The sequence below is a fragment of the Sorghum bicolor genome, chromosome 3, assembly GCF_000003195.3.
Source record: "Sorghum bicolor cultivar BTx623 chromosome 3, Sorghum_bicolor_NCBIv3, whole genome shotgun sequence".
In the NCBI taxonomy this organism is placed as follows: domain Eukaryota; kingdom Viridiplantae; phylum Streptophyta; class Magnoliopsida; order Poales; family Poaceae; genus Sorghum; species Sorghum bicolor.
In genome coordinates, this window is record NC_012872.2 from 69665148 (window position 1) to 69692949 (window position 27802).

Genomic DNA, 27802 nt, shown 5'->3' on the forward strand with positions numbered 1-27802 from the left:
GCAGCTGGGCCCCGGCCGGCTGCGCGAGCGAGCGAGCGAGCGAGGAGACGTGTGAGGGAGGGCGGCCGCGCGCAGGCACAGGCAGGCGCGGCAGCGGCAGCGGCAGGCGCGTGGCCAGAGCCAGACGGCCTCGTGGGCGACGCCGCGCGCGGCAGGAGGCGGGCGCAGACGCCGGCCGGCGAGCGAAGCAGATCGCATTTAACGCGCGACCACTACCGGCACAGGATGCATCCATCCATCCATCCATCCATCGGAGAGGCGCTCTCTCTCTCTCTCTCTCTCTGTCGCTGCGCCTGCACCCTGACCTGACCCTGCAGCTGCTGCGTGCGTACGCCCGCACTGTGCTGCGCTGGTCGCTGCTGCACCGTCGATCGTCATCATTGCCGCCGGCCCCTCCGGCCGATCGCCCGCCATCATTGCGCTCGTCTCGTCTCGGCGCGTCCCCCTCCTTCCTTCTTGCAACGATCTGCTTGTTGTTCCGTCCATTCCGTCTCTGCCGGCGCCCGCGTCCATCCATCCCAATTCCAATTGAATGAATGAATGCGAGTAGGAAGGGGCAAGTACTTGTACCACGCGTGGCCTTGTTTAGTTGGCAAATTTTTTTAGTTTTAATATTATAGTATTTTTGTTTCTATTTAGTAATTTTTATTTAATCATAAAATAACTATACTTAAAAGATTCGTTTATCAAATTATACTGTGCAATTATTTATATTTTTTTATTTATATTCAATATTTTTCATACATGTGTTTAAAAATTTGGTGTCACCAAACAAGGCCAGCCACGCATCGCCCCTTGGCTCGCATCATTCTCGTGTGTGCGGTGCTTGTCTCTGTCCGTGCGAAACTTGCCAGCGTACGTCTCCATCTCCATCGCCTCTCATCATGCCTGCCTGCCACCTCCTTCATTAATTAGTAGCATCTCTAGGAGTATAGTATATTTAATACTTATACAGGTACTGTTCAAAGTGTCACTGTGCTGGTTTTTCCTATACAGGGAGAAAGAAAATTGGCACTCCAATTCGAGTCTCTTCCACCCACCGGCTTGTCCGGCATTCGTGGAATGAAAATCGAGTGGATTACTGAAATGTTACTTATGGAGTACTGCAGCTGTTCAAAATGGATTTGACAAATGTTTATTACAGCATTAGTCAAGAACCAAACCAGAACTGTGCGCGCGTCTGCGACAGGGCTAGACAATGCGCGACTGTGCTGGGGGCATTGCCCGTATGCTAGGGCGGGCGGGCACTGCTATGAATGCAGGGATGTGCATTGAATTTTCCCTGCAGGACGACATTTTTGGGCGCCCCTGCTGCCCTGCCCGCGCTTCTTCTCACATTCATTGATCATGGGGTGGCCTTGCCAATTGCTAGGGCCTTGTTTAGTTCCCAAAAAATTTTACAAAATTTTTTACATTCTCCGTCACATCGAATCTTTAGACGCATGCATAGAGTATTAAATATAGACGAAAATAAAAACTAATTGTATAGTTTGGTCGGAATTGATGGGACGGATCTTTTGAGCCTAGTTAATCCATGATTGGACAATATTTTTCACAAACAAACGAAAGTGCTACAGTACCTGTTTTGCAAAAATTTTTGGAACTAAACAAGGCCTAGGAGTAGCATGCAGCATCTCCATGTGTTCCCTTTGCGTGGAAAATGCCTTGTGCCGTGTCAAACAGCTAGCCTAGCCCCCCAATTTTTGGTCAACGAACGAACCGCGCTAAGCAACAGGAGCACTCAGGCAACAGAATGCACGTACAGGAGAGAGAGAGACGGTGGCATCGTCGTCCATTCAGCTGCCACTGGTTTCCGCACAGCAACAGCTTTTTCCATAGTGTGCTAGTGGCTGCTGCCGCGATACATGTTGCATGCATGCGCCGCGCCATGCCTCGATGGCTATGCTTGCTTCGTGCAACGTATCATCACCCCTGCACAGAGCAACTATTCGTGCATTTATATAGGCATGTGCGGCATGGAATAGAGCAAGCAAAGCAAAGCGCGGTGGGTGCGCGCAGACCTTGCCATTGCCATGCGCGCGGCATGCTTTGCACGTACTTTGCTACAATAATGATGCTACCACAAATAAGATCTTTTTATTTAATCCTATTTTTCTGATGGCTTGGCCACAGGTGGTTGTTGCTCGTCTTTGGGCTGCTGCAGATTTGCTGCGTGCTACTACTACTCCTAGCTAAGATAGCCCTGCCCAGTGCCCGCTGGGGATCTTTTTTGGGTTCACCACGAAAAGACATCGATGGATCGTAATGCAATGCAATGCAATCTGAGGGTTGACCAGTACCGCATCAGGATGTGACATCGATCGAGGTGCCATTTAACCCTGCAAGCGCCTTGTTTAGCTCCGAAAAGTGAAAAGTTTTCGGTACTATAGCAATTTCGTTTGTTTGTGACAAATATTATCTAATTATGGACTAACTAGTATCAAAAGATTCGTCTCGTGATTTACAGCTAAACTGTGTAATTAGTTTTTGTTTTCGTCTATATTTAATGTTTCATGCATGTGCCACAAGATTCGATGTGCCGGAAATCTTGAAAACTTTTTGGTTATCGGGGTGAACTAAACAATGGCCACTCGATGCCGGCCGTCTACTAGCATCATAGCTCCGGCTAGCCCTATCAGTGTAGGATCATATATGCGCCCACGCAATAGCAGAAAGGAGATTCAGGTTCAGAGAGATGGTCAGGGCAGTCTTCTGCCGTTTTGGCCTCTCTTGCAAGCAAAACCAGCGGGGGAGGTAGGAAGCGAGCATGCGAACGTTAAATGCCGGCCGAGGTCGAGTCGAGTCTATCTCCATGTCCATGCATGCAATGATACATTACATCTTTCCTGCCTGACATACCTAGCTATAGGCCATTTAGCATCACTTGTTCAATCCAACATAGCTCACCACAAGTCAAAGCAAAGATACACGCAGCAGCAGTATATCACACAGAATCACAGATGCATCCATCAGGCCATAAGAAACTGCACCTCCTCAAAGGTCAACTTCATAGTATAGCCAACCTAGCAATACATGGAGTAGAGAACTAGAGGTCGAATAGTAGAAACTAGAAACAAAAAGGGGCGCTAGTCGTCCGAGAAGAAAAAAAATCAGGGATAAGCATGCAATTTTTTTCTGTTTTGCAGTACAGCAACAACATAAGACGGCACTTGTGGATGCTTGCATGAAATATCTGACGATCTTGTGGATGGAGGCTAGAGGGAGGGAGGTGGTAATTAACAAACAAGCAATTAATTAATTAAACAACGACATAAGCATGCATGCACTCTTCATATGTAGAATCGACTGCAAATTAGCCCTCCGTCGTAACGGTGGACATTTAGGATAATCCTTGCACGCCACTTGGTCTTCAGCACTTCATGGATTTTTTTTTTCGTTTCTTCACATCAGTAACCTGAAAAAAAAACAATTCCAAATATGTCTATCAGGGTTGGTATGTATATATAGCTGAAAACGTAACAATATATATATATGGCTATGAAATGTAGTATATACTACTATGGCTGAAATGTAGACAGCATGATTGTTATGCTAGACACGAAAAATGGGAACTGTCCAACAAACTGTTGTAAATAGAAACTGCATGCTAAATGCAGGGTTGACACGGACTGTACATTTTTCCACTTATGAATAGACAAAAAGAATATTACTACTATTTCAACACAGAAGCTTCTCTATGATGTGGCCTGTGGGTACTTATATTAGTACAGTTCATTCAAGCTGACAGCACATTACAATGGAATATTGTGTTAGTAGCGAGCTGACAATGCTTTAATTTATACAAAGCTCTACTCTTTATAATTAAAATTAATAAAATGGCAGTTTTCTACCAGTTTTACGTTAAAAAAGGAAACAAAATATCTCAGTTGTTTCCTAGAGATATATCCAGCACCAGCAGCTACTACTGTCGCTAGCTATAGCTAGCTAGCTAGCTGGGGATACTGATACACTCATGCGTGCGTGCTCTTGATACCAATCGCTTAATTTTGGCACAGGAAACTTTCTAGTACATTGCCATGCAATTAAGCAGATAGATATATGCGAAATTCATCACCTACATGACATTAGGCATGCCACCATATGATATATATATATGATGATTGATGCACGTCCACCAAATTCTCTGTGCCCTAGCTCATAGACAGTTTTTATTTTTTATTTTTTTTAAAAAGGACTTCTCGAAAATTAGAGGACTGCCTAGAGATAGTGATATTCTCCAGGATTTGCTAACCGATGTTGTCTCTTCTGTTTCAACTACTATTTCACAGGAACACCCATATCAAAAAAGAAAAAAAAAAGCTGTTTAGGTTCACCACACGATCAACACAAATCGGAAATCTGAAAAGAGATTTGTTCACCACACCTTGTGCTGTGCATGTGGATACTAAACAAGTACCCAATATAAAAGCAAAACAGTTTGACAAAAGAGATGCTGGATTCTGTTGATCAGAGGTTCAGTAAAGCTCTGGTGCTCAAGTACATATGCATGCACCAAGTCATCAATAATATATAGATCCAAACAGTTGTGCAATGCTTTGTTTGAACAAGACCGACGCTCCAACTAGCATCATGCAGAAACCCTTATTAGTCATGCATGATTGCGCATCTAGCAAAGAAAACGGACTAACCGTAGTCTACCAAACTCGCGAATTACTCGGAAGCAGAAAGGCAAAACAGACTAGAACACTGTGTAGGCAGCATGCAAAACAAACCAAACCAAACCTGACAAGATTTGATGGATCGATCACACGGACCGCCTACTGACCGCCGCTGGGCTTCTCGTCGCCGCCGGCGGTACCGGACTTCAAGAAAGGGCTGATGCCGAGCGTCCCGAGGCCAGAGACAGCGCCAGACCCGCCCATCGCGGTCGAGTACCCGAACTCGTAGCCGCCGTTGATCCCCAGCCTCGCGATGGGCTCGCCGTCGTAGCTCCTGGACAGCATCTGCGCGTTGGCGAACTGCTCCTGGCCGAACACGGTGGCGGAGCCTCCGAGGGAGCCGAGCGCCGCCGAGTGTCCAATGTTGATGAAGTTGTGCGCGCCGTTCGGCATCGCGTTGCCGATGAACTCTGCCATCGCCTGCGGCCCGTTGGGCGCCGCCGTGGACGCAGAAGCTGCCGCTGCCGCCTATATACACAAGGAAGAACGACGAAGATCGAGCAGGGAATTAGCCGCCGACGCGACACAACACACGTTCGCTCATGTGTGATCTCTACAACATGTGGTACGGTGACATGGATCGGATGATATGTCGACGACGATATCGTCATGTACATCACCTGGTACTTGGAGAGCTCGTACTTGGCGCGGGCGAGGTCCTGCTGGAGCTGGCGTAGGTTGTGCTGGAGGATGGAGATGACGCCAACGCAGCCGTAGACGGGGTCGCGGAGGCGCATGTCGGCCTCGTAGGCGAGCGAGTTCACGGCGTCCTCGCGCTGGAAAGGGTGGAGCTCGTTCAGCAGCTTGGTCACGTTGCTGGCGCCGAAGACACGGTGCACGTGCACGAACTTCTGCGGGTTGTCCGGTGGGAAGTAGGGTGCGAACACGCAGTCCGGCTGGCACTTGCGGCGCAGGAACTTGCACGCAGCGCATGGCGAGCCCGTGCCACACACCGCGGCCGCGGCTGCTGAGGAAGAAGACGATGCCACGGTGATCACCGACCCCGATGGCGCCGGCACCGACGAAGCCATCCGTCTGCTGCCCTGGCACAAAGGATCACAAGCTGTGTGTTAGACTCTTGTTTCTAGTTTGTTTAGAAAGTTTTAGAAGCTGCTGGAAATCAGGGGGGAGAATAGAGAATCTGGCTGGACTTCCTCTTTTGCCAAAAATGAGGAATACTGCCCAAAATAAATCAGGGGCGGACCCAGTAGATCAGATCCGAATACAAATAGCAAGTTAGGGTTTGGGTGCTCGGTTTCCACAGAACAGAAGGAAGGGATGACCAAAGGGTGGGCGTACCTGGCGGTGCTCGTCGCCGGCGAAGACGAGTCCGAACTCCGAAGAAGACCCGGGAAACTGGTGTAGAGCAGCAGCGACCGGGCCTGGAGAAGACCTGGGCACTTGGCGTAGTCGTCGCCGAGTTGTGAGGCTCTGAGGGAGAGAGCGCGCAATCTGGGGGGGCAAAGGAAGAAGAAAAGGCCCTTGCTGACCGGGGCCTTGTGTAGGACCATTTACATGGGCTCAAGGCTGCTGCGGACATACAGCGTCTTAGAGCTATCCTATCTGGTAGCAGTCATAATAGCAGCAGCAGTAGTAACAAAATAATAATTAGTAAATAATAATAATAATAATATTCTGGAAAATGCGTATGAGTCAGATAGCATAATGATATGATTTTGATTTCCATCACTTCCATCATCGCCTGGGCAAGAACCACCCTCTCTCTCTCCCTTTTTCGTCTTGAAATTTATATCTAAATAAATTTATTTAATGACTATTTTAATAATATCTATTATGTACCATATATATTAATAATCTCTTATATATTTTTTATTAAAGTTAAATATATTTAACTTGTCGAGTGAGGATGATAGTTAAAAAGGGATCGAGGGAGTACCTCATTGCCATCAAAGTCTCACCGTTTTTTTTTTCTTTGCGCTGATCTACATAACACAACAATACTACTAGTCCTAATAATTATTTTGTGGAAAGTTGAATCACTGCTAGTTGGAAGTTCTGATGTTACTATCCATAGAAAGTTCTAATGCGTATCATGATATCCCATTTTTCAGAAATTGCGCTCTCCAGTTGCCCAAAAAAAATTAAATAACTGATGTTCTGGGACGAGTCAAAACACTTAGTAGGATATTCCAAGTTTACTGTCAAAAGTTCCAACATGTGAAATTTAATTGGTCGTCGTCATGTAACCTCTAGATGAAAGATATATGTAAACAATGTGTCTAGCAAACGTATACCGCGACTACCTCAACAACAAAAACGTTCTTAGTTTAACATTGATCTCGTTTGGACATTAATGGAAACATATTGAATATAAGCTAATGAAACTAAAATCGTGTTGTCCTTCAAATAAACAAAAAATGGAAATAGAAAAATATGCTTAAATATATAGTCTCATTCTCGTTACAAAAGGGCTATTTCTTTTCACTTTTTGTTATCTTTGTTTAGATATACACTTCTATGAATATATTATAGAAATATTTAATTCTTGTGCACGATGATATCCATATCATTTGTAAAATGTTACCTTGTTCACATAAAATATAAATAAAATGTGGATGGTGAAAGCAATGAAATACTACACTTCTAATACCTCTATGTATTGCTTTCTCAAATCATAGTTATTCTTTTGCCCTAAACTGCCAATGTAATGTAAATATTTTGACATCAACTATTTCTCCTAGTGATGAATTTTGTTTCATCACACTTGAGCACCTCAGGTGGAGCCAGACTCTTTCTAACATGTGCAACAAAATAGGTTTAGACATGTGGAAATGTGAGACAACACCATCAAACACGTGTCCAAGATAAGATTATAGTGTACACCCACAATGGTTTATCCTACCAGATTGGATGAAAGCCTAAAAGCAACTCCAGTAGAACTCAATTTGAGCCTCAAAACAAAATTTGAGGGTGATAGAAAAAAAAAGGCTCCAAAGAAAGCCCCTACTATAGCCCTAAAAATGTGAGGCCCCTCAAATCTCCCTCTCACCCCTTAAATGATAGTTCCAGACGTTTCCCTTCTCGTGCGCATGTGGAATTGTGCCTACCATTCCACATTCGATGTTGTGCCATCTACTTCGCTGCTCCTAGCGTAGCACCCCTCCCCTAACAGTGCACCTCTTCTTGTGGATACCTCCGGTGAGACCCTCCCGTGGCACCAGTGGCGGAGGGAAGGGGGGGCTGAGGGGGGCCTGGCACCCCCCAACCTTCCCATAACTCTGTTAATACATCCCATAGATTAGATGCTGAATTGTCTAATTAACTAACTACTGTACTAAGATTTTTATTCTTATTTCATATTAATCTCTAATAGTTTCTTATACAAATAAAATCTAGATTTTTCTAATATTTTCTTCATATCTTTTATTTTTATTATTGCCTACCCTTAATACATCTCATAGATTAGATGCTGAATTGTCTAATTAACTAGTTAACAATATTATCTGTACTATGATTTTTATTCTTATTTCATATTAATCTCTAATAGTTTCTTATACAAATAAAATCTAGATCTTTCTAATATTTACTTCATATCTTTTATTTTTTATTATTGCCTATCAAACATTAGTTTCTCCCCTACTATATACTCTAATTAGCTAGTTAATTAAAAATCAGCGTTTTTCTCCTTTCATCCTTCTGAATTGATCCCCAACAATGGGATCTAGATTATTTAGCATTAGTCTTCCTATTATCTTTCTTATCTCTTAAGTTTTTGTCATTATTTGTCTAAACTCTAAACGGTTATTTAGCTTGTGTACTCAACTTTTAAACACTAACGGTGGTATGGTGTTTCTGTTTAACCTTCTATTTAAATGACCATTTTACCCGTTTAAGTGATCGTCTTGGCTGAGGCTAAACGACATGCAACTGATTGTTTGTCATTTAATGTTAGGATCTAGTGCTAATTAATTTTGCCCCCGTTTAACTACTTGTTTTATTGTGATTTTTTTCCTGGCCAAAGAAATAGATTGATTAGGTGAATGTTAGAGGCCTGAGACTAATTAATTTATCTTTATTTTTTTAGTTTTTCTTCTTTTTTTGTATCGTAACACAAGCGTTTATTTTTCTGTTATGTACACCTTTGTCATGTAATATTTTAATACACATGATTATTCTTGATTTGTACGCCCCCCCCCTATGTTCAAATTCTAGCTCCGCCCCTGCGTGGCACAACTCCCCTAGCGAGATCCCTCTACGTGTTGTGGTTCCTGCGATGAGGCCCCTAGGCCCAACACAACTCTTCTCTCCAGCACTCGTCTCGTCCCTAGTGAGTTCCTTTCACGGCGTGGATACTCTCTCATTAGTTCTTCTCTTCCTCGGCGACCCCCCTCCCAGTGAGGCCCTAGTCCTTACGCATCGCTTCTCCATAGACCAGACTGGACCAATGGGTCATATAGAAAATAACCCATGACCAAAACACTACCTGATTCAGTCCATGTAAAGGACCGGTGTGCAATTGAACCTGTATGAAACCATTGAACTGGTTTAGGATTTGAATTGAAGAAAATTGGGCAACCAACATTGGGATTCAAACCATGGCCTAGACGTTGGGGAAGTAAGAATTCTAGCACTGAGCTATGATATGTGTTTTGTTTTCCTTGCATGATTTATTATATTTGAATTTTGTTGCACTGATAGTTCAATTGGTTGGACCAACCAAACCACGAACCAAGACCTTAAATGGTTTGGTGTCCCGTCCGATCGTAGTAAGTATGCTCTCTTCATCATCCATAGATTAGTTGATTGAACCGACGATGGATATGACTGCAGAAAGAGAAAGATGAGTCTCAATTTTGCTGGAATAGATTTGAGAGGTTTTGATTTCAGAGTTGTTGTTCGAGTAAATCAAAAAAGAAGTTGGACCCTCAAAAGTAGGAGCCCTCAAATCAAAAGTAGGGCCAAGATTTGAGGGTTCATGCTAGATTGCTCTAATATGCCCATCACACCATGAAACAAGAAATGGGCAACAATCTAAGGATAAAAAATGTAGAAAATGAGGAAGTCAGACAATGTTATATTTGATTAATTGTTGTGTCTTTCGACCGTGCAAGGCTACTTATACTCATACAATAGTTGCATCTTGATCTATTTTGAGTTGAAATTCTTAATACATCTCAAATTGACTTAATCCTTTAAAATGGGTCCTGCTCAAATCAAAATTTCCAATGTCCAAGTCCAAAAGTTCTATCTTTTAAATGTATAAGGTTCCCGGTCCTTAGTACTATTTAGTTGAAAGTCATATTATTATTCACTAGAAGTTCTGATACTACTATTCATAGACAATTTTGATGTGTCGGAATATCTAAACTATTTAGTTGAAAGTCATATTATTATCCACTGGAAGTTCTGATACTACTATTCGTAGAAAATTTTGATGTGTCAAAATATCTAAATTTTTCTAGATGTTGACCTCTTGGTTGGTTCAAAAAGAATGAGTTAGAAGTTCTCATACTTGCATCATATGTTCTGTTGTGTCAAAGTGTTTTGGTTTTTCAAACTTAGACATATCATCCGAGCCAAAATATTTTGTTGCATTCGACTTTGAACCTAACAAGTTCTAATATGTGTAAAATTTGCCATAAGCCACAAAGTTATTTACACTTGGGCTCTCAACTGTGGTTCCAAAGAGGTTGTGAAAATGATTGAACACCTTCATTTCCATTTCATCTTGATGTGTGCCTATGTTACTGCGTGCCTTGTTAATTTGAAGCAAATGATGTGCTTGTGGCGTGGCGGACCAAGTGCTCTAGAAGAAAAAGAACTACATGTTGGTGGCCCATCTTTGTTCTGTAATACAATGGAATGTTGTTGCGTAGTTGTGCTCATCCTAGAACATCCTTTATGGGTTGTGCTAACCCAAGTCCATCTTTTATCCATAAGCAGGACTAAATCCATATATATATATATTGATAAACATTGTTAGTCCCAATTGTTATGTTGTCAAAGTCACAATAATCCTCACAAAGGGCACTTTGTTTATTCAAGGATAATCAGGCTTGAATGAATCGTGGACCTAATGCTTATTGCCTTTTGAATTATCAAGCAATACAACATTATGGGTTCATGACTTGCGGTTCATAATGAAACCAAATAAGATAAAGTTATTGATCTGGCAATAGACCTTTCTTGATTCCATAACTTATAGGTCAATCTTTCTCGATTCCATAACATAGAGAATAACAAGATGCGTGTATATATAAGACTCTCTATATAAGACTCTGTTGTTTGGATAAGAATGGAACAGCTTGTCCCTAAAAATGCATTCCCTTTGTATATCTGAAAAAGAATACAATTCTACCATAATATTGAGTCAAACCATTTTGAGTTTGACCAAGTCTAAAAATATCAATAAATAAGTGTGATTCGATCCACCATATAATATATCTTTAAAACACACTTATTTAGTATCATAAATACTTTATCAAAATCTAAATAGTTTTTACTAAAGAGATACTGATAGAAATGCATCATTTCAAGGACAATAGGTAAATGCATCATTTCAAGGACAATAGGTAGAAAACCCTTAGCCTAGCATTCCCATTTAATCATACGATGATGTAAGAGAGGTGTGTGGATTCCCTCAAAAAAAAAGAGAGAGAGGTGTGTGTGGATCACCGTCCTCCATAGTCCCTCCTGTGTCGCCAAGGTGGCGGGGCGGCGGGCTAAACACACCTAAGTGATGCTATTGAATGCGGCATGTACTAGCGAGGAACGCAAATGCATGATTGAGAGGCAGCGCCCTCCCTCGGCGTCCTTTTCCAACCCCCCCACTTAAAGATGTCAATGGGGGCCCACGACCCGTGACCCGATGGGTATTTACTCTATTAGGGTACCAATATGGAGTGAAACCAGTACCCATGGGTACACAAGCAGAGCAAACTCTTCACCCATTGGGTACGCGGGTATGGTGACGTTCTAGTAGTCCCCATACCCATTTACCCATGGGTGAAAAATACCCAGCTCAAAACTAAAGAAGCCCACCAGCCACCAGTCCACCGCCAGCTCATACACTGAAACCCTATGTAGTGCTAGCAAAGTACTATTCTCTACTACGTGATTTGTATGGACAATGAACTATTATGGTGTTGTGACTAGTGGTTGTAGCAGAAATTATTATGTTGCTATTTGCTAGGTATATGGTGAGGTGGCTATGTGACGATGCTTGTGAATGGCTATGTGACGATGCTTGTGAATTGCTACTACGTGACTGGTGCTTGTGAATGGTTGATGTTTGGCGGGTATGGGTGACCCGCCGGGTCTAATTTACCCACCCGGGTATGGGTCTGGGAAAATTCCCCCACCCATCACTGTATATGGGGATACCCGTGGTGTCATATTGTTGTCACGGGGATGGGTCTGAGGAGTTCATATCCGATGGGATTTACCCATTGCCAACACTACCCCCACTCGATCAGGACCCCCCCTTCCCATTCAATACCGTGATGGCCACAATTCATGCATCGACAAACCAGACGCTCATCATGATGACAAGCAAAGCGCCCCCGGTTGCAGCCGTAGCGAATGATTAGGAGAATTTCGAGTCACTCATCCCATTCGACGATCATTTAACCCGGCCGATCGATGGATGCATGGCAGCAGATGTCGATCATCGAGTACACTGCTTCTCCTCCTTCTGCTTGTTGCTCGGGAAGTTGCAGCTAGCCGCTCCATCATATCGCTCGTCGTAACTTCGTCTGGGAGCCGGGGTCCTTGTGGGCGTCCGCGCGCGCGCGGCAGTTGCATTCTTTCTATCCTAGAGAGACGTCAAATCGACAGGTTGTGCAGCTGCTTTGCCGCAGAGACAGAGAGGGGCTGGACCGCGGCAGGTGGGCGGCTGCCATTTCTAGCTCCACCATTAATTCCGGCCGGCGGTTTTCACATGAGGTTTAACCCGCGTGGCGTCGTGTGGCTGTGTGGTACCGCCCGGCCGGCTCGGCGTCCATGTTGCTTGAGTACGGTGATGATGGTGCAATGTACTACTAGTCCAGTAGTCCTCTGTCAATCTGCCACGCCGCACCGTCGTCGTGGTGGTCGGTGCACCAATGTGATTTATTTCCAGACGTGTGTGGTCGATGATGCATGCCTCCAGCACACTGCGGCCGTGTGTGATTTTGTTTTCATCTCGGTTGGACACAACACCTGCGGCAGGCAATGACCGCGCCCGCCCGCTCCGGCCGGGTTGTTGTTGCGTTGGTAACAGTCGTGAGTCGTCCAAACAACGAGAGGATTAGGAGAGCCGGCCGGAGTCGCGCGCGCGGCGTGGGGCGTGGGGCTCGTGTCGGGCGGCCGCCGCGCGCTGGGCGCGTGGTCCTCGCGGCCGGGGCCGCCGGCAGCCCGGACGGTACGGGGACGCGGAAAGCAACGGGCGCTTGCCTTGCCTGCTGGGCGCGGGCGCGGGGCGAAAGAGTGTGCGCGAGCCGAGCGAGCGGAAAGGGATAGCGTGCTGCGTGAACCGCGGAGCGAGGCCGAGGAGGGGTGGGGAAATTGCGTGGTGACCGCATGGGATTCGTGCGTGGTGACCAGCCTCGCTCACGCTTGACCGACCCACTTGGATTTTACATGCATGCATGCATGCTGCGTGTGCGCATGCTCGGGGTTGGAGGCGTGAAGCCGCCGTCAATTTTCTGAGGCCCAACGACGAGACGAGACGTCGTCTCAAGGCGTAATAGTACGTTCACTACCCCGTTATTAGTTGGCGGCCGAATAAAAGGATTGTCCTCGTGCTCGCTCGGGACTACTACTAGACGACGGACTGACTTGTCAACGTCAGGGATCGGAGCGGAGTTACGCGAGACACTGATCCTCCCATCTGCCGGCCTGCTGCGAGCCTCGCCGGGCCATGTCAGCCGGAGGGAAATGCAGCGCCCGACCCGACCCGAGCCAGGGCAGGGCAGGGCACCATCTCCACCGTCATCCTCGGGATCCGCGCCCTCATGCTCTAGCTCGATCCACTGTGCGCGGGCCTGTGCGCCGTGTGCCTCCTCGCTGCCTGCCTGCCTCTGCGTTAGACTAGCCAGTAGCCATAGCACGTACGTAACACGAGCGTCATGTGCATGCACGCGGGCTGCGCCATGTACAAATATTTGAAGCCTTCTCGGTTTGGTTCCATCAGTTAAACTTTAGGCTTTGTTTAGACCTTGTTTAGTTTGTGAATTTATTTTTATTTCGGTTATTGTAGTATTTTTATTTGTATTTGATAATTATAGTCTAACCATGGATTAACTAGGCTTAAAAGATTTATCTCTACAATTATAAGCAAACTGTATAATTAGTTTTTTTATCTATTTTAATACTCCATGTGTGCGTCTAAACATTCGATTGATTGGGAATCTTGAAAATTTTTAGTAATTAAACAAGACCTTAGTGTTTGTTTGGTTCTCAAAAAATTTTCAAGATTCTTCGTCGCATCAAATTTTTAGATGTATCCATAGAGTATTAAATATAGATAAAAAATAACTAATTATACAACTTATATGTAATTTACGAGGCAAATTTTTTGAGGCTAGTTAATCCAATAGTTGGATAATAATTAACAAATATAAACGAAAATGTTACGGTGTCTGAATCCAAAAAAAAATTTAAAGCCTTAGTAGTGGCACTGGCACAGTGCCACTCCAGGATGACGGTTTTTTTTTATTTGGAGTAAGGAAGAAGCGACGGTCGTCATGACTCATAAATGAATGAATGAAAGAAAGAAAGAATGAATGAATGCAGAAAGAAGAAAAGAGAATGAAGAGAAGAGCGCATGAACGACAAAGGCCGTGCGTTTTGAATGGGCAGAGGCGAGAGGGGAATGAGCAGAGAAGAGAATGGGCAGGCCGGTGTGGTGTGGTGGTGGTTTGATGGGGAGGGTCGGGGAGGGGGCCCTAGTGCCCAACGCAGATAGTGTACCGTGTGTACGGGCCGGGCCAGCAGCAGGCCAGGGGGACAAAACGGGGGTAAGGCAGCAGCACGGGGGCAGGCAGCAGCAGCAGGGTGTGGGAGAATGACGACGGAGTTATTGCTCCCCCCACTCTGCCTCTCACTGCCTGCTGCATGCCGCTGCGTCGTCGTCGTCGTCGCGTCCTCGCCCCCTTGGGAGTGGAGATCAGAATGAATGCGCGGCATGTAGTACTAGTAGAAGCGAGCCGTCCCATCGCCCCGCTTGCATTGCATTGCATTGCATTGCTCGGCTCCATCCTCCGGCGGACCCATGAGGCCGGAGCATGTGGCGCCGCTAGCTGCCTCATGCGTCCCGGCCCGTACTTTCAGTTTCCCCTGGCCGTGCGTCGCTAATGGTAAGCCCGAAAGGCCCGGCCGCCCGTCCTGTGTGGCGCCGTACGTGCGCGGCCTCGCTCGCTCTCGCTCCATCACTGCTCGCCCGCCCTTCGTCCCTTGGCAGGTCCAGTCCAGGTGACCAAGGTCATCGGCGTGCGGTGCCTGCTGGCCGGCCAGTGCGCGAGCGAGGCGAACACGATGCGAGTTGCCGGCCGACGTCTCATTCCGTGCGGCAGCCGGTCGAGATGGACCATGGGCGCGTAAATACGCTGCCGCGCCTGCAGGCTGGGGCTAGATACACCATCAGCAGGGGCAGAGGCAGAGCACACAGAGAGCACAGCGATAGCCGATAGCATACTGGTGCTAGTATAGGCTGACTGGAAGTGACAAGTCCTTGGAATTTTGGAGCAGCGCGCAGCAGCATGCGAGAGCGAATGAATGAATGAATGAACGGATGAATGAATGCATGTGTCTGTGTCATTGTTGGCGCGCGCGCTCGCGTGCCTGCTGCAGCGACGAGTAAATGCGAGGCGAGGGCGAGGAGCGGCACTGAGGCAGAGCGCACCTCGGAGTGCACGTTGACACTCCACCAGCACCAGACGACCACCACTCCGTCTCGCTGCCTCGGCCTGTAGCTGCTGTAGAGGTTGGAGCCGCAGGGCTGGGCGGGAGTCAGGGCGAGGGTTGACCCCTCCATATGAATACCCCGAATATTCTTCAGCTGCCCTTCGTACGCTCGCAACAAGTGATGTATCGAGTCATCAACGTTAATACGACATAGATTTTTCTTGATTCATAATAATGTTTTACTTATTAAAGAATTTAGGTCATTATCGGGGTCGGCAGACATCTCCATAGAGATGCCTAAACTCGCTCTTGTTTGCAGCTCTCCCGCTAGCAGCTTTGTGTGAGCGGCAATGTTGAGCCGTTGGCGATAGCATAGACACTCTTTGATTGGGAGTTACTCCTATGTTGGGTCTTAGGCCTTGTTTAGATGTGAAATCTTTTTGAATTTCGCTATTGTAGCACTTTCGTTTATTTGTGGCAAATATTATCTAATTATGAACTAATTAGTATCAAAAGATCCGTCTCGTGATTTACAGGTAAACTGTGTAATTAGTTTTTGATTTCGTCTAAATTTAATGTTTCATGCATGTGCCGCAAGATTTAATATGATAGAGAACCTTGAAAACTTTTTTGTTTTTGGGGTCAACTAAACAAGGCATACGGCTAATGGTTAGCTGCCAATAGTTAGTTTTTTTAATGTAAACATATCTAACTGATAATGTAGCTAATTGTTAGTTGAATGATCAACTAATAATCGGATAATAATAGCTAATAGTTTAGTTAGCTAGCTAGCTCGCTCACGCAACTTCAGCTAGGGATCCAAAGGGATGCTCTCGATGTGAGCTCATCATGGGCACACCGCTTGCACCATCGGTTCGTGACGAGGAGTCAGAAGAACTAGCAGGCTCGATCACAAGCCCCGTGCCGGCGCTCCGTCCTACCTCGTAACCTCGCCGAGTGCATTGTTGTTGGGGAAGACATACCGCCCACCTTACATATGCTAGGGGTTAAATATAAAGTAGCAGACACGGCGAGTTGATCCCTGGACCTCCGGTGTTACTGAAGCTCTTGTAACCATTATGCTAACTCAACTTACCTTGGGCCGCATGCCTCTGTTCACCTTGAACCTTGGCCAACCCAACATGTCAAGCCCAACTTGAGATTCCCCATTTCCCCTTCAATTTTTGAATTATGCCTATATCACATGTTGTAACTTTAATATCTCATCCATTTGATATTTAGTTCCATTGAACCTTTTTATATATTAATGGTTATCCATCCATAGTAATTTCATACCCCCTCTGTTCATAAAAAAATTGCAATTTTTGCTTTTTGAGAAGTTAGATACTTAAAAAAGTACTGATATTTTTATACAAAATAAGTATCATTAGATTAGTTATAGAATATATTTTCGTAATAAATTTACTTGGAGACATAAATACTAATAATATTTGCTACAAATTTGGTCAAACTTGAGCAAATTTGATCATTACGGATCCTATAATTGCATTTTTTGTGGATGGAAGGAGTATTTTTTATGTTTTTTAGAGTTTAAATGTATTTATGCCTATTATACAACACTTCACATTAGAACATGCATTGTCAAAAAAAAAAATAGTTTGCAAAACTATATATGTATGCACACAAATGTTTATATGATCATATGCAAGTTTGTAAGGACAAATTTAAAGGTTTTTATAAATTATTATTTATTTCTTAGTTACTCAATAAAATTGAATAAGGAAAAAGTCTACATCACCCCCTTAACTATTGGGTGATGTCTACTTTAACCTCCGAACTATGAAAGAGTCTAATTTACCCCCTGAACTATCAAAAACCGTTTAAGTCACCCCCACGCGGTTTTTGATGCGGTTTTGCTACAGTACCGTGGTTTTGACCTTTTCTTTTTTCCTATTTGTTTTCATATAATCTTTGAAAAATCATAGTAAATCACAGAAAAATCATAAAATAGAAAATCTAATTTTGTTAGACTCCACATGAGTAGATCTACGCAATGAATATATAATATGGTATACTTTAATATAAATCTTTTCTGTAGCTTTAAATTAGTTAGAAAAATCAAATTTTATCTGTTATTAACTATGGGTTACTGTAGCAAAACCGCCATCAAAAACCACCCAGGGGGTGATTTGAACGGTTTTCGATAGTTCAGAGGGTAAATTAGACTGTTTTATAGTTCGAGGGATAAAGTAGACAGCACCCCATATTTTAGGGGGTGATGTAGACTTTTTCCAATTGAATAATATCCAAATATGCTTAGAAAATTTTGAAATTTAGCGGGAGAGACCAAATCACATTATTATAACATCTTTACAGTATGCTATTTTGTTAAAAGCACGACTTCCTAATCTCTCCTCTACTCAAAATCCAATTTCAAAGGTACTTAACTAACATTATATTTTTGGATGAAAGTTCATTGTAGTTGTTATTCCAATGCTTTTCAATGTAAACAATTTAATGATATATTTTTTGCAATAATATGGGATTTTCTAGAAATAAAACATATTTTTGTCTATTTACTGGAATGACCTAAAATCTGAACTACATGTGCTGTGAAAAAAGATTATTTGTTTACAAGCAAGTATACATACAGGTACATCCAGACATTTCAAGATGATATCGAGTTTAGAAGTTAAAAATTCAAGTGTTTGTATACTTTAAAAAATGATATTTCTCAGTTTCCTAAGTTTCATATACAAAAATTTTATCAGAAAACTATGCACTTTTGGGGGGACCAAACACCAAATACGTTCTCATAACGTGCCCATAAAAAGTTTCACCACAAAAATCAAATTGAGGTAGTCATATGCTTCATGTAGCTTATACTTCAAAGCACTTGTCCCTAGCCTTCCTTCAGCTCGATTTTAACTTTCAACATAACTTGTACGTAAATTTACCCTTTTTGGCAAAATTACAAATAAGAACTTTTGTATGAGAACATGAATAAGCGTGACAAGAACCTCCCCATAGGGGTTTGCAGGATTGCATATATTTTTTTTTTTGAAACCGGATTGCATATATTTTGTTTACAAAAAAATTGCGATTGTTGTAAACACAGTCGCGTATACCTTCTCAAACATCCATATGATATGTACACCCGAGCTCGCAGTTGCAGCCCACGTGCCACCGAGCCTGCTGGCCCGCTCCATGTGGTGCTTGAACAGCCTCCGGGCCGCGGTCCACCAGGCCCGGGAGAGAGCCCAAGGGAAAGATGGTGAGGAAGAGAGAGGACTGATGACGCGACGATACGGAGAGGAGAGGACGGACATACGTGAGCTGGAGTTAATGTAAATTATTGAAGCATTTGGGTAGAATTTTATATATTACATGCAGTACATGGTTGATTTTCATGTAGTGAGCATTACTATCATAACATATTTCTCATCCGGATAAGTGAATGTATGGTTCAAGTAACCGTACGAAAAAATCTTCTTGGCTACCTGAAGAAGTTCTATTCTACCACAAGGTTCGTGGGCTCGTGGCACGAGTAAGTTCTTGGCAAACTCATTAGCTCATACTCCGTATATACACCACTGCACGCCCTACTGTAAGTTTGATGCCGCTAACAGACAGTGGCCCAATCTCAGGTCGACGGCAAGCCTGAGAAGAACTCGACGGCGTACTTGGACGGATCGGCGAGCACCTTGAGCGACCTCGGGATGGGCGGGACGTTGACGTCGACGAGCCCCTCCAGAATCTGCACCACCATCCCCATGCTTGGCCGCAGGCTCTCGTCCTCCTGCACGCACCAGCACGCCACCTTGCAGGCCCGCTCTACCTGGGCCACGTCCGCGCTGCCGCCGAGCTGGCTGTCCACGGCGCTCCTCACGTCGCCGTCGAGGAGCAGGCTGACGGCCGTGGACGGGAAGAAGTCCACCGTGCCGTCTGCGCGCTGCCCGACGTTCCTCCGGCCCGAGACAATCTCGAACAGCATCATGCCGTAGCTGAACACGTCCGCCTTGGCAGTGACGGCCGTGCCGGCGATCCACTCCGGCGCCAGGTACCCCACCGTGCCCCGCATCGTGGTGAGCACGCGGCTGAAGTCGCGGCCCATGAGCTTGGCTAGCCCGAAGTCGGCGACTCTGGGCACGAACGCGTCGTCCAAGAGGATGTTCTCGGGCTTGATGTCGCAGTGGATAATGCAGTCCCTGCATTTCTCGTGCAGGTAGTCCAACCCCCTCGCGACTCCCAGGGCGATCTGGTACCTGGTGTCCCAGCTTAGGACACCTTGGCCTTGGCTGCTGGCCCCGAACAGGTGCCTGTCTAGAGAGCCGTTTGGCATGTGCTCGTAGACGAGGAGGCGCCGTTTCGACCCCTCGGAGCAGAACCCGAGCAGCCTGATCAGGTTCACGTGCTGGATCGTGCCGATCGTGCTCACCTCGGCACGGAACTGCTTCTCCCCTTGCCGAACGCCTTCCAGCTTCTTCACCGCCACGAGGGTTCCGTCGGGCAGCGCCCCTTTGAACACGGACCCGAAGGCCCCGCCGCCGAGCTTCTCTGAGAAGTTCTTGGTCACCAACTGCAGGTCGCGGTACGTGAATGCCACCAGGGATCCTTCGACCCTCCTCAACGACTTGATCCTTCGTTTTCTTAGAATGAACGTTGTAGCCAGAACGATGGCGGTGACCGCGGTGACGAAACCCCCGACGACGAGCCCGATGATCAGTTTCTTGGTGTTCCCGTTGCTAGAGAACTCGGACGCAGCGAGGCGGATCGAGATGCTGCTGCTGCTGCCTCCGGTAGTGCCACTGCTTGTCGTGTCCTGAAGGTTGATGAGGTCCCCATACCACAGCGAGCAGCCGCCGCCGCCGCTGTAGGAGTACGCGGTGCAAGAACAGTTACGGAGGCACGCGAGCTCGCAGTCGTGAGCACTCGCCGCCGCCGTGCTCTGCGCGTTGCTCGGCAGCCTCACGTTGGGCATCGTGTAGAACCTATCATCGTTCCTGCGGCTGTGCTTCTTCTGCCCGTCTCGAGCGGCGGCGGCGCTGCAAGGCTGCAGGGCGGTGTTCCTGGCGCAGCCGGCGGTGTGGTCGTCCTGCAGCCACTGGGCCAGGTCGCGCTGCCGGAACCCCCGGGGGCAGGTGCAGGACGGCAGCGCGTTCTCGGTGCACACGCCGAACGGCCCGCACACCGAGTACACGTCGCACTGCCGCTTGGGCTCCGACCAGAAGAGCACCCACTCGTTTGCGGCCGCCACCCACGTCAGGAACTGGATCTGCCCCGTCACGTCCACCTGGAACCGCGTCACCACCGACTCGTCCTTGACGTCGTAGATGAAGTAGCTCTCGTTCGCGCCGTCGACGTAGCCGAAGGTGTACTCGGACACCGGCGACGCGCCGGTGGGCGTCATCTCCGGCACGGCGGCGAACGCCGTCCCCGTCCAGTTGCCGCTGCTCCAGTACTGCTCGCTGCCGTTCCAGTTGAGCAGGTACTGGCTGGAGCCGCGCGGGTCCAGCTCCAGCGCGAACAGGCTCGGCGTCGGGTCCTTGTACCCCTTCCACGCCACGAGGTGCGTCACCTCGCCCGTGAGCTTGTTCCGGCCCAGCTTCCCGCCGGGGAGCCACGTGTCGCCCAAGTGGTCGAAGCTCTGCCACAGCACGGCGGAGGTGTTGGACGCGTCCGCCAGGACGAGGTTGCCGTTGTCGAGGATGACGCCGACCGTGGATGAGTTGGTGGCGGTCACGTTGGTTGACCAGACGACGGTAGACCTGCTGCTGTGGTCGACGATGACCATGTTGCCGTCGCCGGAGATGGAAAGCTGCGAGGACTCCGGGTCGGAGATGGGCGTCACCCGGTTTGCCACCCACACCGTGGTGTGCACCGAGATCTGGTTGTACCAGATGCCCAGGTACCAGCGCTGGGTCGAGTTGTCTGTTGCACCTTGCACAGAACAGTAGTTGCATATGATGAATTGAACGATGATCCACCATTTTATTTTTAAAAGAAATTTGCACGTGATAATCACAATTGTCCGTCAGAAGTACAGTCTATTTTTGAGGCTGATTTCTCGGAGCGATGAGTGGCGGTGCACTCGCTTTGTGCCAAACACTTTGAACAAGTCAAGTGCTAAATCCGCATGATCGGGAAAGACATTAAAATATGAACACGGCCAGGTGTGCTTCTAGAAAGTTAGATGATTTTCAGTTGATTGTTTTGTCTTTGTGCTAGCTGTTTGTCAAACTTTCCCAACCTTCGATTTTTCCGTTCCGGTACATGACAACAGGCTAAGATTTCTGGATCTGTGAAGGTTCAGAAAAGTTAGCAGTGAGGACAAGTGATACTACTATGGTAAAGAGAATGTTGACTAACGTGATTTTTCTTGTGTGCTACAATTTCCTAGTTTTTTAAGGGGTTGTTTTATTTCCTTCTCAAATGTTACTATCGAGAACTAAAAAGTTCAAATAATGTTCACCGAGAAAAAAAAAACTAGTTTCCCACTGAAAGAAAAAGGAAAATCTGCTGGCTTGAATTCTCGTTGAAATGCTCATCTAAAGTATTTGGAATTTGGAGTTGCATCTATACTGCGCGAATAAATATGATTATTAGCTTCCTTCATAAAAAAACTTGTATTTTTATTTATTTGTTAACTGTACTCCACGTACCGACACATTTCTCTTCTGTACAAACAATATGAATTTATTTATATTGTATATACCTATATACAATATAAATAAATTTATAAAACTGAGCTTCAATTCACCAAAAGACAGCAAGAACCCGCAGATGTCCGAGATACGAGGTCAGGGGCGACAGAGGTTACCTGGCTGGAAGAATCCGAGCCTGAACTTGCCACGCTTGGACACGAGGCTCTGCCCGCCGGACAGCGGCCGTCCGGCGGCGACGGTGTCGTCCTCGGCTCGCGACGGAACTCCCCGCAGCAGAAACAGGAAGCCGAGGAGTTGCAGAAGGACGGCTGCCGCAGCCGGCCCTCCACCGCGAGTCGCCATTGCTGCAGCTAGCCAGGGGCAGGGCATGCAGCCTCCAATCCAAGCGAGAAATTAACGAGAATACCGAACGGGAACTGATGAAGAAAGGGATCGGCCAACTGGCCGGTGAAGCGGGAGTGCAGAAAGCGAGAGGGAATGAATGAAAACAGGAACTGAAAGGGGTCGGGCAACTGCGTTTAAATGCGGCCCATAAAGGCGTCGTACGGGGACGGAGACCGTGGCCGCTGTCGACAAGCACCTCAGCCCCCGCCCGCCGGCCCCGTCGCCGATCCACACCGGACGGGACGCCGTGTTGTGCGGCCTCACCCTCACGCGACCCTTCGTTCGTCGATCGGTCTCCACTCTCCACATGCTTTTAACGCTTCACGGTGTGAAGCTAATGAAGTCCCCTCCATGTCCATGTGGGTGCACAGTGCACGTAGGAGTACGTACAGATCATATCATATCACAGGAGGTTTACGGTCACATGGTACGTACGTGTGCCAGGACTCTGGACGGAGGGAGCAGAGCACCGGTCCCGTCCGTCCGTCCGTCCGTCACCTGGGCACGCCTGAACAACGGAACGACATCGACGGGACCGAAACAGTCTGAAGTCCGAGCGCGATGCACGCGCCAGTTTCTTAATTCTTCCACGTCGACGCCGCCGAGCTCGCGGGGACTGGGAGTTAGCCGCCGCCTGCGGCGTTCTAGCAGGCGCACGTTGGCTTCGCCCGGCCTGGATGGATTGGATGGCCCGTCATTAACGCGAGTGGGCAGTGGCCAGTGGCAGTCAACAGCAGGACGCGCGCGCGCATTAACGAACGAACGGCGATGCGCCAGCGCCACCGAACCAAGCCGACCGCCGAACCCCCGCGGCACCGGTTGCATTGCATTGCATTGGCGCCGGCGCGCCGCGCTGGTCCTGGTCGCCGCACAACGCCCCGGTGTCGTGTTGGCTCCCGCGAACGGTGTAGCCAGAGGGCCAGCCAGCTGGAGCAGTGCATCGGTCGGTCCGCGTCCGCGTCACATGTGGCCGCGCTGGCGCTGGGACTAGAGCGCGACCGCAACGGGGATCGGCGGCTATCTGAGACAACAGAACGCGATCGATCGAGCTGCGGTTTTGGCGACCTCAATTTGGTCTTTGTTTTATCTTCTTCCCTTTTTTTTTGCGACACAGTTTTATCTTCTTCCCTCGGGGCCTCGGTGGGCCTGGGTGTCTGGCTGGGGCTGCCTGCCCTGGTATGGGTTGCTTCTCCAGCCGGCCGACCTCTCTGGGGCTAGCGGCTAACAACGTTCAAAGTTCAAAGGAGGGGGTCGGTGTCGTCATGGGACGCAGCCCACGATGAAATCACGGTTTGGTCCGTATTGTTCACTAATTTATTATGAGAGAAAAACACCGTTGAATGATTTGTATATTCGACAGATAAGTTGAATGGGTCGACGATGGCATCATCCAGCCATGTCGAGCAGCATGGCTTGGTCGGCCCTGTTTAGATTTAGATATGATTATTACTTAGTAATTTAAGTTGTAATGTGCGCTTGTTTTTTGTGAGCATCTATAACTGGATTTCACAAAAGAGTAGGAGTAGGGATGGTTCCGCCAAATAAGTTTTGCGATCGATAAGTGAGGAGACACGTAACCGGGTTGCACATGTGGGCACACATGTCAGTGGCTAGGGGTAGAAATAGAAAAAAGGTAAAGATATTGTACATGTTCAAAGGTAGAGTTGTGTCCCTACTACCATTATACCAATTGGTCATGAATCAAGATATTCACAACATGGACAACGCCACAGTAACGTTGCCGAGCCCATGCGAATGATAAGCCTACCGCCGCTGCATTTGTTTGAGCGGACGATGAGCCTAGGTCTGAGATCTAGCTGCATTGGTTCGAGCAGACGATAGAGCCAAGGTCTGAGAGGATTGCGGTAGCAATATTCTAGATACATCTCTGTGAAAAAAAGTCCAGATACATCAACTGAACAATAGTCATATGAACACTAGCTAGTATGAACAGATGTAACCAGGAAAAGATCGTAGCATGATTCAACATATGTTTTTTTCGAAAGGCAGCAACGAACTTTTGCCGGATTTTTATTAGAAAAAAGAAAAAAACACACTACAAAAGCCCCCAGGCTCCACTCACAAAGTACAGACGACTAAAACTACCAAAATTACCTAAACATGATCCAACAGATGTAAGACAAAAAAAGATCGTAGTATGATTCAACATGATGGCAGCAAATTTGTGTTCTAATTTTAGCATCATGCTTTTTTTGCCAGGAAATTTCATCGTCGTGCTTATTAGCCAAACAAACAGGTTGCGCCATCTAATATATGATTAACAGTCTACATTGAATCTTTTCATTCAGAAGATCCCGTCAACAACTTTAATCAGAATACGCTTGCTTAAGAATGGATGGAGACAACCCCAGAACATCTTCACGGTAGACTAGAATCAGTTCAGGTCTTTTTTTTACGTGCAAGATCTGCAAGACGAGATTAAAGTCAAAATCACAACCACAAAGATACTTATCCTCCCAAGAATAAACCATAAAAGGCACCACTACCAATTTGCAGATGCAATGTTTTAATTTCATACTAAAATATTGCATACAGATGGTAAGAAACCAAAAGATGGAGTCAATGAAAACCCTGCTCAAAAAACTTGTATTATGATCAAATAGGTTGACAACTTGTGTTACCAAAATTGTAAGCCATTATTCAATCACATAGTCAGTCGACAATTGTTAAGCGTATCAAATTTACTCTATAGGACATGAATTCATATGTTGTTGTGCCCACAAGAAAGATTTATCTGCAAAGTTATAACTTTGTTATGCTGAAGTTTGAAGTGTTTTTTTTAGCAACTAAAGTTTCAAGTTGTCAGGGATGCCTCTAACATGGGATTGACTCATGATAATTTCAACACTATAGTTTCTGCTTGCTCCCTTTGTCCCTCTAACATGGGATCGACTCATGACAATTTTAGCACTATAATTTCTGCTTGGCCTCTTCATCTATCTAGCAATTGCTTACTGTGTTTCCCATATTTGCCATTTCAAAGCGTGCTCTTTTATAGTAGAAAATAGGGCGTTGGTTTCCTTATGTGTTTTTTGCAGCTTAATTTCGATGTTTTACTTAGTTTTTTCAACAATAGGTACCACCAAACTTAATTTTTCACCAAGCATTTTTCTATTGATTTTGAATTGATTGACATTTTTTCCCAGATCCTAGGTGCCTGTGTGGCTCCACTTTTGGTTTGTGCCACTTTAATAGGTTTGTTTCTCTTGCGTACGGAGGGCGTGTGGTTGTCTCTTCAGTGTTTCACTTTATTTGATCCTCTAATCCCCTATTCTTTGCTTATGTTTTCTACCAAAATAAGCGTTCCTAACAGTAATCAATGCCTTCAAACAATGCGCTAAGATCTAGATCCCATTTCATGGACCTCATCATTATTTTGGCCAATGTTTTGATCGGATAGTTGTATTTGTATGGGATTAAACTCCAAGGACTTGAATTCGTGAATCTAGGACATGATAATTGTGCATGAATGTGTAACATTGAAATTACTTGAGACATGCATTTGTCACCTTTATGTAACAAACTGTTATTTACTACAGGATGTTCCGTGGACCACCAATATTGCATTTACATGTTATTGCACAATGTTTGGTGTATGATAGGTTTACATAATGACCTCATCTATGTTACTTAGTTGGGCCTCAATGAATTGTGGAATATTCATTTGATGATTCTAAGTGGTCTTTGAGATTGTATGGAAAGAACACAAGACAGTCGTAAACATTACCAAGACATGTTCTATTTATACAGCACGTATACTATGTTTAAGTGTTACTCATGCGCGCAAGGGCGTGCACATTGGAATCTAATAAAAATAGTGGCGAAGCTCTTGTCATGCTTTCGAAAGGATAGTTGCAGGGCAGACATGGTGGAAGATGAGTAGCTATTTCACTTAAAAATACTTGTATTCCTTTGGCATGTCGCTAGGCAGAATCAATGCGGTATTTAAGCCCAACAAATCCATGTATTTAACTCAAGATTGATGGTGGTGAAATTTGATTCATGGAAATATCTTGCCATAGCTATAAAACAGTGATTGACTAGTGTCATAGACCAAGCCAAACAAAAAGTATCTTGATTCTGAATTATAAGATGTTTTGTCTTTTTACATAAATTACTTTTGCTATGTAACATAATATGTATCTAAATGCGTAGCAAATGGTATGTAACTAAAAAGTCAAAACGTCTTATAATTTTATATAGAGGGAGTATATTTGAAACACAACACAGAAGCTCTGAAACTCTAGTTCATTTGTCTCTCATGATATATAGACTTGAACTGCAGTCTTGAGATTTTTGTTTCAAGAGGTTGCTTGGGGGATGACACTCTTCTCCTTAGCATGCTCGGAAAATTTCTCAGCAGTTTCAGCCAATGGTGCAGTGCTGACCATAGCTTCAAGTTCTGGGTGTGCATCATCAATCTCATACTCGATAGTCGACCTTATCACCGACGAGTTGGGCCCTTTTGAAATGACCTCAAACCGTATCATGTAGGCCAGGAACCCCAGCTTCAGAATGTCGCCATCAATGGTTTCTGCCTCCTTGATAAAGTTTTCGTTGTCAACTTTGATGAACTTCTCCTTGTAACTCTGCAGCCCAGGAATCCCTAGCAAGAGCAGAGCAGAGCACAACAATTAAATGTTTCTACTGCTATACTACTAGCTCCGTTTCAAACTATAAATCGCTTTAATTTTTATGATATATTCATTTTACTATGTATCTGAATAAATAATATGTCTAATTAAATATATAGCAAAATAAATGAGCTAAAAAAACTAAGTGACTTATAATTTATAACGAAAGTATAGCATATGCAATATCAAAGATTATGGCAGCATAAATATATATTGATCTACGTGTCTTTATACACAAATAAAGCTTGTCTCACCAGGAGGAAATGTTAGCTGCAAGATGGTACCAACACCGCCGTCGCCGCTGAGGAGCTCGACCTTGGCGAGCACGTGTGGGAGCAGCTCCGGCAGGAGCTCCGCGGCGCGGAGCGTGCCATAGATCGCCCACAGCTCGGAGGCAGGGACGTCGGCCTCGTGCTCGTGGACCTTGCTTCCCTTCATTCCTAGTTCCTCGGCCTTTCGGCTGCTGCTGTGTGATTCTATGCTCTGAGCTGTGGTGTATGTGTTAGGTGAATGTGAGCGGCTTGTGGAGGCTCTCCGGTGTTCCTGCTACATATATAGACAAGCCAGCAGATTATACTCAAAGATATGCTTGTCTTTTGTGCTTGGAATCATC

At 45.9% G+C, this 27802-nt stretch overlaps 3 protein-coding genes across 5 annotated transcripts; all 3 read right to left on the reverse strand.

Moving 5' to 3' along the window:
- On the reverse strand, window positions 2914-6186 carry LOC110433470 (LOB domain-containing protein 6). Of its 3 annotated transcripts, none has more exons than XM_021455668.1 (4): window positions 5979-6186; window positions 5300-5722; window positions 4787-5147; window positions 2914-3415 (listed from the first exon to the last, which is right to left on the reverse strand). In XM_021455668.1, the coding sequence occupies exons 2-4, from the start codon at window positions 5708-5710 to the stop codon at window positions 3408-3410; spliced, it is 780 nt and encodes a 259-aa protein (XP_021311343.1). In that variant the 5' UTR covers window positions 5711-5722; window positions 5979-6186; the 3' UTR covers window positions 2914-3407. The 3 variants fall into 3 exon arrangements, with proteins under 3 accessions (XP_021311343.1, XP_021311341.1, XP_021311342.1); XM_021455666.1 differs by having other exon boundaries at window positions 4744-5147; XM_021455667.1 differs by lacking the exon at window positions 2914-3415 and having other exon boundaries at window positions 4475-5147; window positions 5300-5717.
- On the reverse strand, window positions 18831-22616 carry LOC8062459 (G-type lectin S-receptor-like serine/threonine-protein kinase At2g19130). Its single transcript, XM_021455857.1, has 2 exons — window positions 22306-22616; window positions 18831-21416 (listed from the first exon to the last, which is right to left on the reverse strand). Exons 1-2 carry the CDS (start codon window positions 22517-22519, stop codon window positions 19129-19131), a joined length of 2502 nt encoding a protein of 833 aa, XP_021311532.1. The 5' UTR covers window positions 22520-22616; the 3' UTR covers window positions 18831-19128.
- On the reverse strand, window positions 26726-27706 carry LOC8062460 (S-norcoclaurine synthase). Its single transcript, XM_002458853.2, has 2 exons — window positions 27444-27706; window positions 26726-27161 (listed from the first exon to the last, which is right to left on the reverse strand). Exons 1-2 carry the CDS (start codon window positions 27625-27627, stop codon window positions 26857-26859), a joined length of 489 nt encoding a protein of 162 aa, XP_002458898.1. The 5' UTR covers window positions 27628-27706; the 3' UTR covers window positions 26726-26856.